This window comes from Hylobates moloch, unplaced genomic scaffold (assembly GCF_009828535.3).
Source record: "Hylobates moloch isolate HMO894 unplaced genomic scaffold, HMol_V3 SCAFFOLD_24, whole genome shotgun sequence".
In the NCBI taxonomy this organism is placed as follows: domain Eukaryota; kingdom Metazoa; phylum Chordata; class Mammalia; order Primates; family Hylobatidae; genus Hylobates; species Hylobates moloch.
Genome location: NW_026652299.1, coordinates 33,160,835 through 33,175,969, shown reverse-complemented (window position 1 = coordinate 33,175,969; position 15,135 = coordinate 33,160,835). Strand labels below are relative to the sequence as shown.

The window sequence follows — 15,135 nt, the reverse complement described above, 5'->3', positions numbered from 1 at the left end:
TTGCTTCACCCTCCTACAAGTCTCAGAATACTTAGAGGCTCCCTTTGCTATTTCTGATGGAATTTATGGCCCAACATTTTTTATAGCTACAGGCTTTTATGGGCTTCACGTCATTATTGGATCAACATTCCTTACTATCTGCCTTCTCCACCAATTAAAATGCCACTTTACATCTAGCCATCATTTTGGCTTTGAAGCCACCGCCTGATATTGACACTTTGTAGATGTGGTATGACTATGCTTGTATATTTCTATCTACTGATGAGGGTCTTATTCTTTTAGTACAAACGGTACCACTGACTTCCAATCAATTAGTTTCGATGGTATCTGAAAAAGATTAATTAACCTAACGCTAGCCCTAGTAATCAACACCCTACTAGTCCTGTCACTTACAGCTATTACATTCTGACTCCCACAACTTAATATTTATACAGAAAAATCCAGCCCCTACGAATGCGGATTTGACTCGTTATCCTCCACCCGCATTCCTTTCTCCATAAAATCATTTCTTGTAGCCATCACATTCCTCCTATTTGACTTAGAAATCGCCCTACTACTACCCTTACCATGAGCCCTTCAAACAAGTAACCTGACACTAACAATTAGTACATCCCTTATGCTAGTTATCATTTTAATCCCAGGGTTAACTTATGAATGAACTCAAAAAGGATTAGACTGAACTGAATTGGTAACTAGTTTAAGCCAAAATAAATGATTTTGACTCATTAGTTACGACAGAACATGTTTACCAGATGCCCCCTATTTACATAAATATTACATTCGCATATACCATATCCCTTCTGGGGGTATTAATCTATCGATCCCACCTAATATCAGCAGTTCTTCTACTCCTTTCTCTCCCAGTCTTAGCTGCCAGCACTACTATATATAAATACTACTTTTTCCTACTATGCCTAGAGGAATAATATTATAATTATTCATCATAAATACCCTTATAACTTTAAATATACATTTTACCCTAGCAAACGTAGTACCCATCACCCTACTAGTATTTGCTGTCTGCAAAATCGCAGTGGGCCTTGCCTTACTAGTTTCAATTTCCAACACATATGGCTTAGACTATGTGCATAACCTAAATTTAGTTCAATGCTAAAAATTATCATTCTAACAATCATACTGCTACCAATAACATGACTCTCTAAAAATCCTATACTCAGAATTAATATAACCACTCACAGCCTAATTATCAGCTTTATTGCCCAATTATTCTTTAATCAATTCAACGACAATCTATTCAACTTCTCATCAACTTTCTCCTCTGATCCCCTAACACCACACCTTCTAATCTTAACAGCCTGGCCATTACCTCTTATAATTATAGCAAGCCAATATCACCTCTCCAGTGAATCACTCCCATGGAAAAAGCTCTATATTTCCATATTGATCTCCCTACAGGTTTTTCTAATTACAGCATTACAGCCACAGAACTAATCATATTTTATATTCTCTTTGAAACTACACTTATCCCCACCTTAATTATTATTACCCGCTGGGGCAACCAGAACGCCTCAATGCAAGCACATAGTTCTTACTTTATACACTAGTAGGATCTCTCCCCCTACTTATTATACTTACTTACACCCAAAATATCCTAGGCTCACTGAGCATAATAACATTTAATACCCAAGAACTATTAATTTCCTGATCCAACAACTTTATATGGTGTGTATAATGGCTTTTATGGTAAAAATACCCCTATACGGACTTCACCTATGACTTCCTAAAGCCCATGTAGAAACCCCTATTGCCGGCTCAATAGTACTTGCAGCAGGACTCCTAAAACTAGGTGGCTGCGGCCTAATATGACTCAACCCTTATCCTCAGCCCCCTGACAGAATATATAGTCTATCCCTTCCTCATGTTATCCTTATGAGGTATAGTTATGACAAGCTCTATCTGTCCATGACAAACTGAGCTAAAGTCACTTATTGCATATTCCTCCGTAAGCCATATGGCACTTGTTATTATGGCCATCCTTATTCCAATCCCCTGAAGCTTTACCGGTGCAATTATCCTCATAATTGCCCATGGACTTACTTCGTCCCTACTTTGCTGCCTAGCAAATTCAAATTACAAGCGAATCCACAGACGAATCACATTACTCTCTGGAGGGCTTCAAACATTATTTCTACTAATAGCCTTTTGATGGCTTATAGCAAATCTTACTAACCCTGCCTTACCCCCCTCCACTAATCTAATAGGAGAACTCCTCATAATAGTGGCTTCATTCTCCTGATCAAATATTACCATTATGCTTATAGGACATAATATATTAATTACAGCCCTTTATTTCCTTCACATGCTTGTCACAACACAATGACGAACACTTACTTATTATATTAACAATATTAAGCCCTCCTTTACATGAGAAACTGTATTAATATTTATACACCTTTCACCTATTCTCCTATTATCTCTAAACCCTAAAACTATTATACAGTCTATACCCTACAAATACAGTTTAATCAAAATGTTAGATTATGGATCTAATAGTAGAAGTCTGCTGCTTCTTATTTACCAAGAAAGTGTGCAAGAACTGCTAACTCATGCCCCCATGCCTAACAACATGGCGTTCTCAACTTTTAGAGGATGAGAGCTATCTGTTGGTCCTAGGAACCAAAAATATTGGTGCAACTCCAAACAAAAGTAATAATCACGTATTACCATAATAACCTTAATCTACTTAACCTTACCAATTGTTATTACCTTCATCAACCCTTACAAGAAGAACTCGTACCCATATTACATAAAAACAGCTATTGCATGCACCTTCACCATCAGCCTCATACCCACAACAATGTTTATATATACAGACCAATAACCCATCATCTCAAACTGATATTGAATAACAATCCAAACCCTTAAACTCTCATTAAGCTTCAAACTAGACTACTTCTCCATAATGTTTATTCCAGTAGCACTATTTGCCACCTGATCTATTATAGAATTCTCAATATGATATATAAAGTCAGATCCTACTATTAATCAGTTTTTCAAATATTTATTTTCCTCACCACAATATTAATTCTAGTTACCACCAACAACTTTTTCAACTTTTTATTGGATGAGAAGGTGCAGGAATTGTGTCTTTTCTACTAACTGGCTGATGACATGGCTGAGCAGATGCTAATACAGCAGCCCTGCAAGCTATCCTACATAATCACATTGGCGATATTGGCTTCCTTTTAGCTATAGCATGATTCCTCACATCCTCCAATACATGAGAGACTCAACAAATATTTATCCTAAATCCTATCCCCGATCTTCCATTAATTGGCCTTCCCTTAGCAGCAGCAGGAAAAACAGCCCAACTTGGCCTCCACTCCTGACTTCCTTCCGCCATGGAAGGCCCGGCCCCTGTCTCAGCCCTACTCCACTCTAGCACTACAGCTGTGGCAGGGATTTTCCTATTTACTCGTTTCCACCCCTTCATAGAAAATAATGTGTTAATCCAAACCCTTACACTATGTCTAGGAGCTATTACCACTTCATTTACGGCAATCTGTGCTTTAACACAATGATATTGAAAAAACCGTAGCTTTCTCCACCTCAAGTCAACTAGGCCTTAGAATAACCACAATTGGCATTAATCAACCACACCCAGCATTCCAACACATCTGCACCCACGCCTTTTTCAAAGCTATATTATTTATGTGTTCAGGATCCATCATCCACAGCCTCAACGATGAACAAGACATCTGACAAATAGGACTATTTAAGACTTTACCCCTTACTTTCTCCTCCCTTCTTATTGTCAGCCTAGCACTTACGGGTATGCCCTTCGTCACAGGCTTTCACTCTAAAGATCTCATCATCGAAACCGCAAACACGTCATATACCAATGCCTGAGCCCTCTCTATTACTTTCATTGCCACTTCCCTAACAAGTGTCTACAGTATCCAAATTACTTTCTTTGCCATAATAGGACAACCCCACTTCCCAACCCTAATCAACATTAATGAAAATAATCCTTCCCTAATAAATCCAATTAAACACCTTATAGTTGGCAGCATCTTCGCTGGGTTTCTCCTCACCAATAGCATTGCCCCTGCTTCATCCCCCCAAACAACAATAGCACCTCATCTAAAACTTGCAGCCCTAGGTGTAACCATCCTAGGGCTTCTACTGGCTATAGAACTGAGTTCTATAACTAATAATCTTAAAATAAAACACCCATTACAAATATTCAACTTTTCTAACATATTAGGATTTTACTCAATCACAATTCACCGTATAACCCCTCACTCAAGCCTATCTACAAGCCAAAACCTGGCATCACTTCTATTAGATCTAATTTGACTAGAAAAGTCCATACCAAAAACAATTTCACAAACCCAAATCACAGCCTCCGTTACTACAACTACTCAAAAAGGCCTAATTAAATCTTATTTCCTCTTCTTTTATTCCATCCTTTTTGACTTTACTCTTAAGTATTTAATCTGTTGCCCTGAGTAATTTCAATTACAACATCAACACCAGCCAACAATGTTCAACCAGCAACCACCACCAATCAACACCCATAATTATAGAAAGCACCTGCACCCACAGAATCCTCACAAACCAACCCTGGCCCCTCACCCTCAAAAATTATTCAACTTGCCATACTATTAAAATTAACTACAACCACCAGCCCATCATACTCAGCCATTCATCAACTTAACACCAACTCTATTGCTAAACCCAATAATAAAGTTCCTAAAACCACAATGCTTGATCCTCACTCCTCTGGATATTCCTCAATAGCCATCACCACAGTATAGCCAAAAACAACCAACATCCCCCACAAGTAAATCAAAAAGACTATTAATCCCATAAAAGCCCCACTATAATTTAGTACAATAACGCAACCTGCAGCACCACTAATAATTAACCCTAAGACCCCACAAATAGGAGGTTTAGAAGAAAAACCTACAAATCCCATAACCAAAAGAACACTTAATAAGAACAAAGCATATGTCATTATTCCCACATGGATTATAACCATGACTAATGATAAGAAAAACCATTGTTATATTTCAACTATAAGAACACTAATGACCATAATATGTAAAACAAATTCACTAATAAAAATCATTAATTATTCACTCATCGACCTCCGCACTCCATCTCATATCTCTATATGATGAAACTTGGGCTGACTTCTTGGCACCTGTTTAATCCTTCAGATCATCACAGGGTTATATCTGGCCATACATTACACACAAAATACCCCAATTTCTTTCTCTTCAGTTGCCTATATTAACCGAGATGTGAACTACAGCTGAATTATCCGCTTTTTTCACGCTAACGGTACTTCGACATTCTTCATCTGCCTCTTCCTACATGTCGGCCGAGGCTTATATTATGGCTCATTCACATATTTAGAGACCTGAAATACTAGCATTATTCTCTTGCTTGCAACCACAGCAACAGCATTTACAGGCTATGCACTTCCATGAGGCCAAATATCATTCTGAGGCGCTACAGTAATCACAGACCTAATGTCAGCTACTCCATATGTCGGGACTGACCTTGTCCAGTGAATCTGAGGTGGAATTTCAGTTGACAAAGACACTCGTACATGATTCTTCACCTTCCATTTCATCTTACGTTTCATCATTATAGCACTAACAATTCTCCACCTTCTATTCCTTCACGAAACAGGATCTAATAACCCCTCAGGAATCTCATCACACTCCGATAAAAGAGACCCTCTTCCTAGGGAGGCGGTGTGGGGGATTGGCCAGAGTGGTGGGAAAAACTATAGGGAAAGGACACAAACCTTTTGAAAGGTCGGAAGGTTCTACAGAGCCCCAGGAGGAGAAGAGCTGAAGGCAGCTGTTCTATAACCCTGAGGTACAGGGCAAGGGGTAGCTACAAGGGAGTGTGGGGGAATTTTTCTTAAACAAGATTGTTCACTTATGTCAACCAGGAACTGACCTTTGATCATCCATGCACCTGACGTTCCCTGAAAGGGGAACAATAAATGTTAATTACCTACAGGTTGTATTGGCTCCAGGTTTTCACCATTGTGCCTGCACTGAATAAAAGCAAGCAGCTCCAGCTTTTCACGGCTGCTCTCTGGCCACTGGAGCCAGGCAGTCACTTAGCTGCTCTTACACTGCATACCTGTGTCTGAGTACTCATTTCATCCATCAGCCAGGGTCTGTAGGACAGATCCGGCAAGGTGTCAGGCACTGTCTGTACAGAGGGAGAGGGTGGCGTGTGCCTGTGGTAGTCTGTGTTGAGCGGGCTTAAGGGTCTGTGACCTTGATCCTTGTTCTCTCTTTGGATCAGGATCTTGGTTTTCCTGGAGACCCTGACCCCCATGAAGAAGGTGACTCGGGCGTCTTAGGGAGGGGGAAGGGGAAAAGAGGGTGGGGCTTCTATGAGGAGCCTCCACGTGGCTAATGGGCTTGGGTACTGGGAAGCTGGAGATATGGCAGGACAGGCAGGGGGATGTGAGGATTGGCAGTTTTAGGGGTGATGCCAGCCAGGTTGGGGCCTCCTCTGGCCTTGCTTCACCTCTGCCGAGCCAGGACAGTGCTAAGGGTGACTGTGGCAAGGATGGCGAACCAGGACAATCTGTGAATGACCAGTGACCCCACCACCCCCACTGAGCCCCAGCCTTCAGCCCCTTAGCCCTCTTCTATACCCACTCTTGAGAGGTCCCTTGGCTGGAGGCCAAACACGCACCCATCCCAATTCTTCTCTTCCTAGGCATTCCCTGGTCCCATTTGGGAGAATAGACCCCCTGGGCCACTAGTCAAGTGGGTGAGTGAGGTGGGCTCTGGGACCTTGGGAGGCAGTCCCTGGGCCATGTGGTAGAGATTGGGCAATGGCTGGTGGGGCAGGCAGGGAGATGCCTGGTATCTGTGCTGTCCCTGATGTGTGCATGGCCGGGGGTGCATGAGCACATGGGGTTATGAGTCTGTGACGTCCTGCGTATGTTGTTCCTGAGGTTTGGTGAATGTGTTCTCAACAGCGGTGGTCATGTTTACTGACCAATCAATGGACATTGGAGGAGGGACGGGCCAGCTTTTCTGCTGGGCCAGAGGTTAACCTGGGCCACCAGGTGGGGTGTGGGTGACTGGCTCTTCCCCAAATGCACAGATGCCTCTGCATTTTCACAACAGGACCTCTGCATCTGTGTGTGTGTGCCATGTGTGTGCAGTGTGTGCAATGTGTCTATAGTATGTGCATGTGTGCAGTGTGTGTGTGTGTGTGTGTGTGTAGCACAGGAAGGGGAAGAGTGGCACCTGGCTGCCCAGGCCTCGTGTTCTCTCGCTTCCCGACCCATTTGCAGGGTCCCGCTGGCATGCCTCGTCCCCAGGGCCGATGAGGAGTAAAGCCCAGATGAAAGAGAGGCTGCCCCTGGGTGCTGGAGCCTCCCCTCTGCCTTCCTGTCCCTCAGGTGCCTCTGTCTCCAGATGTCTATCCACCCCCATCCACGTATCCCATGTTGACTCCTTCTGGGGACAGGGGTTTCCTACATTTATTGCTGCCCTGGGGCTCCCAGGCTTCGGGCCCTGCTCCCTGCCTCATCCCTTGCACCTTGAACCCCTGCTCCAAATCACATCCCCTCCACTGCCTTTCAGGACACACTCCTTGTGTGCATTTCAGGGCCTCCAGGTGCTGTGGGTGCCTTGGGTCCCACAGGCCCAGCTGGTGCTGATGGTCTGGGGTGCTCCTCCCCATCCCTGGGGTCCCCTCAAACCTGCAGGGTCAGTGAGGCTGACCTGGAGCCACAGGCCAGGCTGGGCCTTCCAGTCCTGTGGTGAGTGACTGGGATGGGGCTGGTGAGGGGTGAGGGTGGACGCCCTGGAGCGGCCAGCTAAGGCCCTGCAGGAAGTGGGAGGTGATGGGAGAACCGAGTTTCCGCCTCTCTCTGGAGAGAGGGACTTCCTGTCTCCCCAAAGGGACCCCCAGGGCTTCCTGGCTTCGGGAGCGATGCTGGAGCCGAGGAAGAGAAGGTGAGTGACAGACACATGGCCAGGTGTGTCTCCCATCACCCTCAGCCCTGAAGCCTGTGGGACTCTGAGGGGCTGCTCTGCTCCAGGCCCCCAGCCGCCAGGCCCCGGGGTCCCTGCTCAGTGAGGGCCACCCACAGACCCTGTGCCCAGGGCATTCTCTGTGTCTTGGCCTTTCTCCCCCATCCACGTGACTCCTCCTGTGTTCCCCGACCACCTGCTCCCTTCTCTAGGGGCCACTCAGGTCTCACTGGACTGATTGGGCCCCCTGGGGGAGCAGGGAGAGAATGGGGTTCAGGGTCTTCCTGGCCCTCAAGGCTCCCCTGGACAGAACAGGAGAGGTGAGTACAGGGCCTGGTCCTGGAGGGTGGGGAGTGGGAGGATGGGGTTAAAACTCAGCTGTGGGTGAGAGAGCTACTTTTTAAAATTGTATATAGAGATGGGGTCTCACTACGTTGCCCAGGATGCTCTCCAACTCCAGGGCTCAAGCAATTCTCCCACCTTGGCTTCCCAAAGTGCTGGGATTACAGCATGAGCCACTGCGCTGGGATGACTTCTGTTTTCTAAAAGCAACTCTACTGGGAGATTTTTGCTGAGGAAAGTATGTGGTTATCAGACTCAGTGCCCATAGTGGATGACTTCTTTATTTATTTTTTTTCTTTGTAGAGAAGGGATCTCGCTTTGTCACCCAGGCTGGAGAGCAGTAGCATGACCACGGCTCACTGTAGCCTCGACTTCCCAGGCTCAAGTGATCCCCCCAACTCAGCTCCCCCAAGTAGCTGAGAATACAGGCATGGGCTACCACAACTGTCTAAATTTTTTTTTTTTTTGAGACAGGGTTTTGCTCTGTCGCACAGGCTGGAGTGCAGAGGCATGATCTTGGCTCACTGCAACCTCTGCCTCCCAGATTCAAGCATCTCCCGCCTCAGCCTTGGGAGTAGCTAGGGACTACAGGTGTGTGTGGGTGAGTCTGGGTGTGTGTGGGTGAGTCTGGGTGTGTGTGGGTGAGTCTGGGTGTGTGTCTGTGTGTAGGTGGGTGAGTATGGGTGTGTGTGGGTGTAGGTGGGTGAGTCTGGGTGTGTGTGGGTGAGTGCAGGTGTGTCTGGGTGTAGGTGGGTGAGTATGGGTGTGTGTCTGTGTGTAGGTGGGTGAGTATGGGTGTGTGCAGGTGTGTGTGTGTGTGTGTAGGTGAGTGAGTATGGGTGTGCAGGTGTGTGTGTGTATGTGTTTACATTGTGGTATGTGTCTGTTGGGTGCTGCCATTAGGGATTTGGAAGAGTGAGGACCATAAACTTGTAAACATTTCTACATGCCTGCTCCATAAGAACTGTACCAAGCATGGGCAAAAGTAACTAAACCAAGTAAACAAATTAGACGTTAATTAAACTTAATGCTGGGCAGGAAAGAAGTATTCAAGCCAGGTAAAATGAAGAAATATAACCAAATAAATGAAATTTTAAAATTAGTAGAATGAGACAGAAATACTTTTTAAAGTTTTTAACTTCTGGTGAATATCAGTATATAAAACTAAGAATTATATGGCTGTCAATTGACTAAAAACAGTACTTAAGATTTCAGCTAGTGAAATAGCCATATATGATCTTCTAATTCCATTTTTCTGTCTCAAGAATGACTTGTTTAAATAATTTTTTTGAATTGTTACATTCTCATCTTGAAAGAGCTTCACAAAACTTACATGAGAATCTGGATTGTCATAAGAGGTCTGATTTTTTAATGGTATGTTCGTATTTGTTATGTATATCGATGTCAAACATTCATTTCCTGAGCTGTTCTTCAGAACACAATTTGACTTGTAATGAACACTCAATAAATGGTTGGTTGGATAATCACATCAACACCTTAGTTTCATCAGTTTTCATTTCATATAAAAGTGACTGATCTTCTATACTCATCAATGAAACAGAGAGAGATGAGGGAGGGAGAGCAGTGGAGACTGAGGGGATGACAAGCAGACCTCATTCCGCAGTGGATAACCCACACTCTCCACTTCTGAATGCTTGGAAACACTTGCCATGCTCAAAAAATATTGCTGTTTCCTAGGCAGAAAATGGGAGTTAAAGAAAGTCCATATTTCTATATTACAATAACTTACACTATAATACATGGACGACATACATTTCTAAGCTATTCCGTTCATAGAAAATGTAGATACATTTAGGTGAGCAAGATGCAGGAGAAGGGTTGATAATCAGGCTGAGTGTGATTGTGAGATTCGGTCTAATATCTTATGCAATTCTTGTGTAATTGTATCAGTTGACGTATCTGTTCAAATGCAAGGTGGGAGAGTTTTGCAGGAGCTACTGAAACTTCCTGCATGATGTTAGGAGAGAGGTTGGTCCATGTGATGAGGCCAGATGTGTTTGCTTAATTGTGGCTTAGGAAAGTTAGGTTTCTGACCTCTCACAGAGACTGGGAGATAGGGACGCTACATTTTATAACATTTCTATTTAACATATATTTAATAATACATAATAAAGTCTTTAAAATGTCAATTTTGTCTTTTTTCTAGTTTGCAATATTTTGTTTTCACCGCCCTATTGTTTTTAGTACATATGTTTTGTGTATTTAAAAAAACGTGTTGAGGCGCCCTGGCTCGCCCCGCGCCGCGCCAGAGGCACTCAGCAGGTTGGGCGGCGGCGGCGGCTGTGGAAGCCGAGGCGCCGCGCGTGAGAGGTCCCAGATACGTCTGCGGTTCGGGCTCCGCCACCCTGCGCTTCTCTCCCGCAGGTCTCGGAGCCGGGTGCGGAAGGAGGGAACGGCCCTAGCCTTGGGAAGCCAGAGCACACCCCTGGCTCCTGCCGACACCGCCCTCCTCTTCCCAGCCGCGGGCCTCGCTCGGTGCTAAGGCTTATCTGCCGGGAGGCGGCGGCGGCTGCCAGTCTGCGGAGAGTCCTGCTGCCCTCCAGCCGGGCTCCTCCAGCCGGGCTCCTCCAGCCGGGCTCCTCCACCGGGCCTTGCAGGGGCCGAGAGAGCTCGGCGCCCGCCCTTCCGCTCGCCTTTTTCGTCAGCCGGCTGGAGCAGCATCGGTCCGGGAGGTCTCTGGGCTGAGGCGGCGGCAGCTCCTCTAGTTCCACCACGTCCGCGGGCGGAGACTGCGGGAATCCGCCGAGGAAATTCAAGCTGGTGTTCCTGGGGGAGCAAAGCGTTGCAAAGACATCTTTGATCACCAGATTCATGTATGACAGATTTGACGACACCTATCAGGCAACAATTGGCATTGACTTTTTATCGAAAACTATGTACTTGGAGGATGGAACAATCAGGCTTCGGCTGTGGGATACTGCGGGTCAGGAACGTCTCCGTAGCCTCATTCCCAGTTACATCGTGATTCTGCTGCAGCTGTAGTAGTTTACGATATCACAAATGTTAACTCCTTCCAGCAAACTACAAAGTGGATTGTTGATGTCAGAACAGAAAGAGGAAGTGATGTTATCATCACGCTAGTAGGAAATAAAACAGAGCTTGCTGACAAGAGGCAAGTGTCAATTGAGGAGGGAGAGAGGAAAGCCAAAGAGCTGAATGTTATGTTTATTGAAACGAGTGCAAAAGCTGGATACAATGTAAAGCGGCTCTTTCGACGTGTAGCAGCAGCTTTGCCGGGAATGGAAAGCACACAGGACAGAAGCAGAGAAGACATGAGGGACGTAAAACTGGAAACGCCTCAGGAGCAACCAGTCAGCGAAGGAGGCTGTTCCTGCTACTCTCCCATGTCACCTTCAGCCCTTCCTCAGAAGCCCCCTTACTCTTTCACTGACTGCAGTGTGAATATTGGCTTGAACCTTTTCCCTTCAGTAATAACGTTTTGCAATTCATCATTGCTGCCTGTCTAGTAGAGATGATCTATTAGCTTCACACGCACAAAAAAAGTCAGCGTCTTCATTATTTATATTTTACAAAAAGGCAAACTATTTCAGCATATTCCAGTGCTAACTTTAAAAATTAGATATATTTTCTTAACATTTTTTCTTTTTTAATGTTATGATAATGTACTTCAAAATGATGGAAATCTCAGCAGTATGAGTATGGCTTGGCTAACAAGCAGTGTGTTCACAGCCTGCTTTATCTCTCCTTGCTTTTCTCACCTCTCCCTTACCCCATTCCCTATTTCCCTGTTCTTACCTTGCCTCCCCCCACTTCCTCAAAACAAACAAGAGATGGCAAAGCAGCAGTCCGACCAAGCCCACCGCAATTATCCTTTAATTTTACAGATACCACTTGCTGTAGGCTATGGGCCAAGATGTCCAAAATTATTCTTGAGCACTGATATAAATTACTTAGATCTTCTTTGAGGTCAGAATTCAGCGATAATGGCAGGCAGTGCTTGAATGAGAAAAGGCTCTTGGTGCATCTTCAAAATGAGTCCTAAAGAACATACTGAGTACTTATAAGTAGCAGAACATAAAATGTATTTCTGACTAAAACAAATGATCCTTTCACATGTGCTTTATTAGACTCTGGGAGAGAAAAGTAACCAAGTGCTTCAGAACAGGTTTTTAGTATTTAATTCTTCATGGTAAGATAATGAAGTTCTAATGAACTATTTCTCCCAAGGTTTTAAAGTTGTCAAGAGTTATTCTGTTTGTTTACAAAATAAGAAACCTCTTTAAGCAATAGATTTTGCTTTGGTTTTCTTTTTAAAAAAAATAATACTATGCAGGCAAGACACGGTAAAAGTTTAATTCCTTCCAGAAGAACCAGTGGAAGAATTTAAATTTGGCACTACGATCAAAACTACTGAATTAGCAGAAATAACGGTATCTAAAGCTTACCAGCAAAAGAACCCTCAGCAGAATAGCAAAAACTTTGCTCAGGACATTTGAGGTCAAATTGAAGACGGAAACCGGAAACCGTTTTCTTGTAATCCCCTAGAGGCAGATCAGGTAAAGCATACATACTAGAGGGAAAGGAGAGAATGGAAATAAAACTCAATATTATGCAGATTTATGCCTTATTTTTTTAGCATTTTTTAAGGTTGGGTCTTTCAGGCTGGTTTTGGTTTGTATTAGATCTGTATAGTTTAGCTAGTGATTTAGTTTTATATTTAAGCTACGATTAATCTTTTTTCTTTGGTGATATTTCTTTGCTTTTTTTTTTTTTTAACAACTTTCAATTTTTAGATGTTTCGTTGAATCTATTTAGAGCTTCACCATGGCAATATGTATTTCCCTTAAAACACTGCAAACAAATATACTGGGAGTGTGCCCTTTTAATCTTTACTAGTTATTGTGAGGTTGCCGTGTAAGCTAATAAACACATTTGTAAATACATTGTTTGCAGGAAGAAAACTTCTGAGTTACAGGTCAGGAAAAGCCTGCTGAGTTTATGTTGTAAACATTACTTAACACAGTATAAAGATGAAAAGACAACAAAAATATCTTCATACTTCCTCATCCCCTCATTGCAACAAAACCTTAAACTGGGAGAACCTTAGTCCCCTCTCTTTCCTCTTCCTCCTCCACTTCCCACTTATTGTCACCTTGTAATATTCAGACAGCACTTGGATTATGGATCTGAATAGAGAAATGCTTACAGATAATCATTAGCCCACACACCAGTAACTTAAAGATGGGATGGAGTTGTAAAGTGCTTTTATAATACAATATAATTGCTAAAGGCAAGGGTTGACTCTTTGTTTTATTTTGACATGGCATGTCCTGAAATAAATATTGATTCACTATGGCAGATGGGTCATATTCTTTATTTGGAAGAAGTCGTGACTTCTAACATGGGGGTGATTGTCTTCCTACACTGTTGCATTTGATTCTTTTTATGTATTTTTAAGAAAGTAACCAGTTATACTGCTTTTAGTATTGATTGGTCCTTTTATTTGGCTTGGAGTTCTTCAAAGCAGTGAAGTGTGTTCGTAGTCCAGATTTTTTTTTTAGTAAACACAATTTCGCTGCCAAAAATATATAAATAAAACACAAAAGAAAACAAAAATAAAAAATATGTTGAAAATATTAGACCATCTCCCTTTTTACCGCCTTCCCTTTTTACCTTTTACTGCCATTGACATCCACACATCCACACACACAACGCACACAAACATACCGACCAAATTAATTTAGAGGCCAGTTCGAATTATATTTATAATCCTCCCCCCCCCCCCCCCCCCCCCCCCACACACACACACCTTTTTTTTATACGGAGTTTTGCTCTTGTTGCCCAGGCTGCAGTGCAGTGGCACAATCTTGGCTCACCACAACCTCTGCCTCCCAGGTTCAAGTGAGTCTCCTGCCTCAGCTTCCCTAGTAGCTGGGATTGCAGGCGCCCACCACCAGGCCTGACTAATTTTTGTATTTTTAGTAGAGGCGGAGTTTAAACATGTTGATCGGGCTGGTCTTGAACTCCTGACCTCAGGTGATCTGCCCACCTCGGCCACCCAAAGTACTGGGATTACAGGTGTGAGCCACCGTGTCTGGTCTTATAATCCTTTTAAGAAGAAAGAACATCCTTAATTTTTTGAAGAGACTATTCTGTGTCTGTTTTATAATTTTTTGGCCACCGAAAAAGATATGTCCAATCATAGACACAGTGAATGTAACAGGTGGTAGTTTCAAGTGTTGACTTTTGGTCGGGTGTGGTGGCTCACACCTGTAATCCCAGCACTTTGGGAGGCTGAGGTGGGTGGATCACCTGAGGTGGGGAGTTCAAAACCAGCCTGGCTGACATGGTGAAACCTACAAAAATTAGCTGGGCGTAGTGGCGCATTTCTGTATCCCAGCTACTCGGGAGGCTGAGGGAGAAGAATCGCTTGAAACTAGGAGGCCCAGGTTGCAGTGAGCCAAGATCACACCACTGCAGACCAGCCTGGGTGACAGAGTGAGACTCCGTCTCAAACAAATAAATAAATAAATGCAATGTTGAATTTTTACAAGTCGTTGTTCCCATTCCAATTTTTGAATGCAACCGCAGCCTCTTACAAAACAGCCTTGTTAAACTAATTTGCTGATATTAAATTCTTAAGTAAAAGGGGAATTCCACAGGAATTTATATTGCTCTTTTATAATTCTCTTGAACCCGGGAGGAGGAGGTTGCAGTGAGCCAAGATTTGGCCATTGCACTCCAGCCTGGGTGACAGAGTGAGACTCTGTCTCAAACAAAAATAAAAATAAAAAAGAGGAAAAATCAGGCACAAGTATGC

The 15,135-nt window shown here is 43.7% G+C and overlaps 1 protein-coding gene and 1 pseudogene across 1 annotated transcript; both read left to right on the top strand.

Moving 5' to 3' along the window:
* Window positions 1–2,719: 2,719 nt before the first annotated feature.
* Window positions 2,720–6,355, top strand: LOC116463037 (NADH-ubiquinone oxidoreductase chain 5-like; annotated as a pseudogene).
* A 4,685-nt stretch (window positions 6,356–11,040) lies between these two features.
* Window positions 11,041–11,821, top strand: RAB6C (RAB6C, member RAS oncogene family). The gene is given in 2 exon segments (XM_032145899.2): window positions 11,041–11,310; window positions 11,313–11,821. Coding segments are annotated over 2 exon segments (654 nt in total). The 5' UTR covers window positions 11,041–11,165.
* The last annotated feature ends 3,314 nt before the right edge of the window (window positions 11,822–15,135 follow it).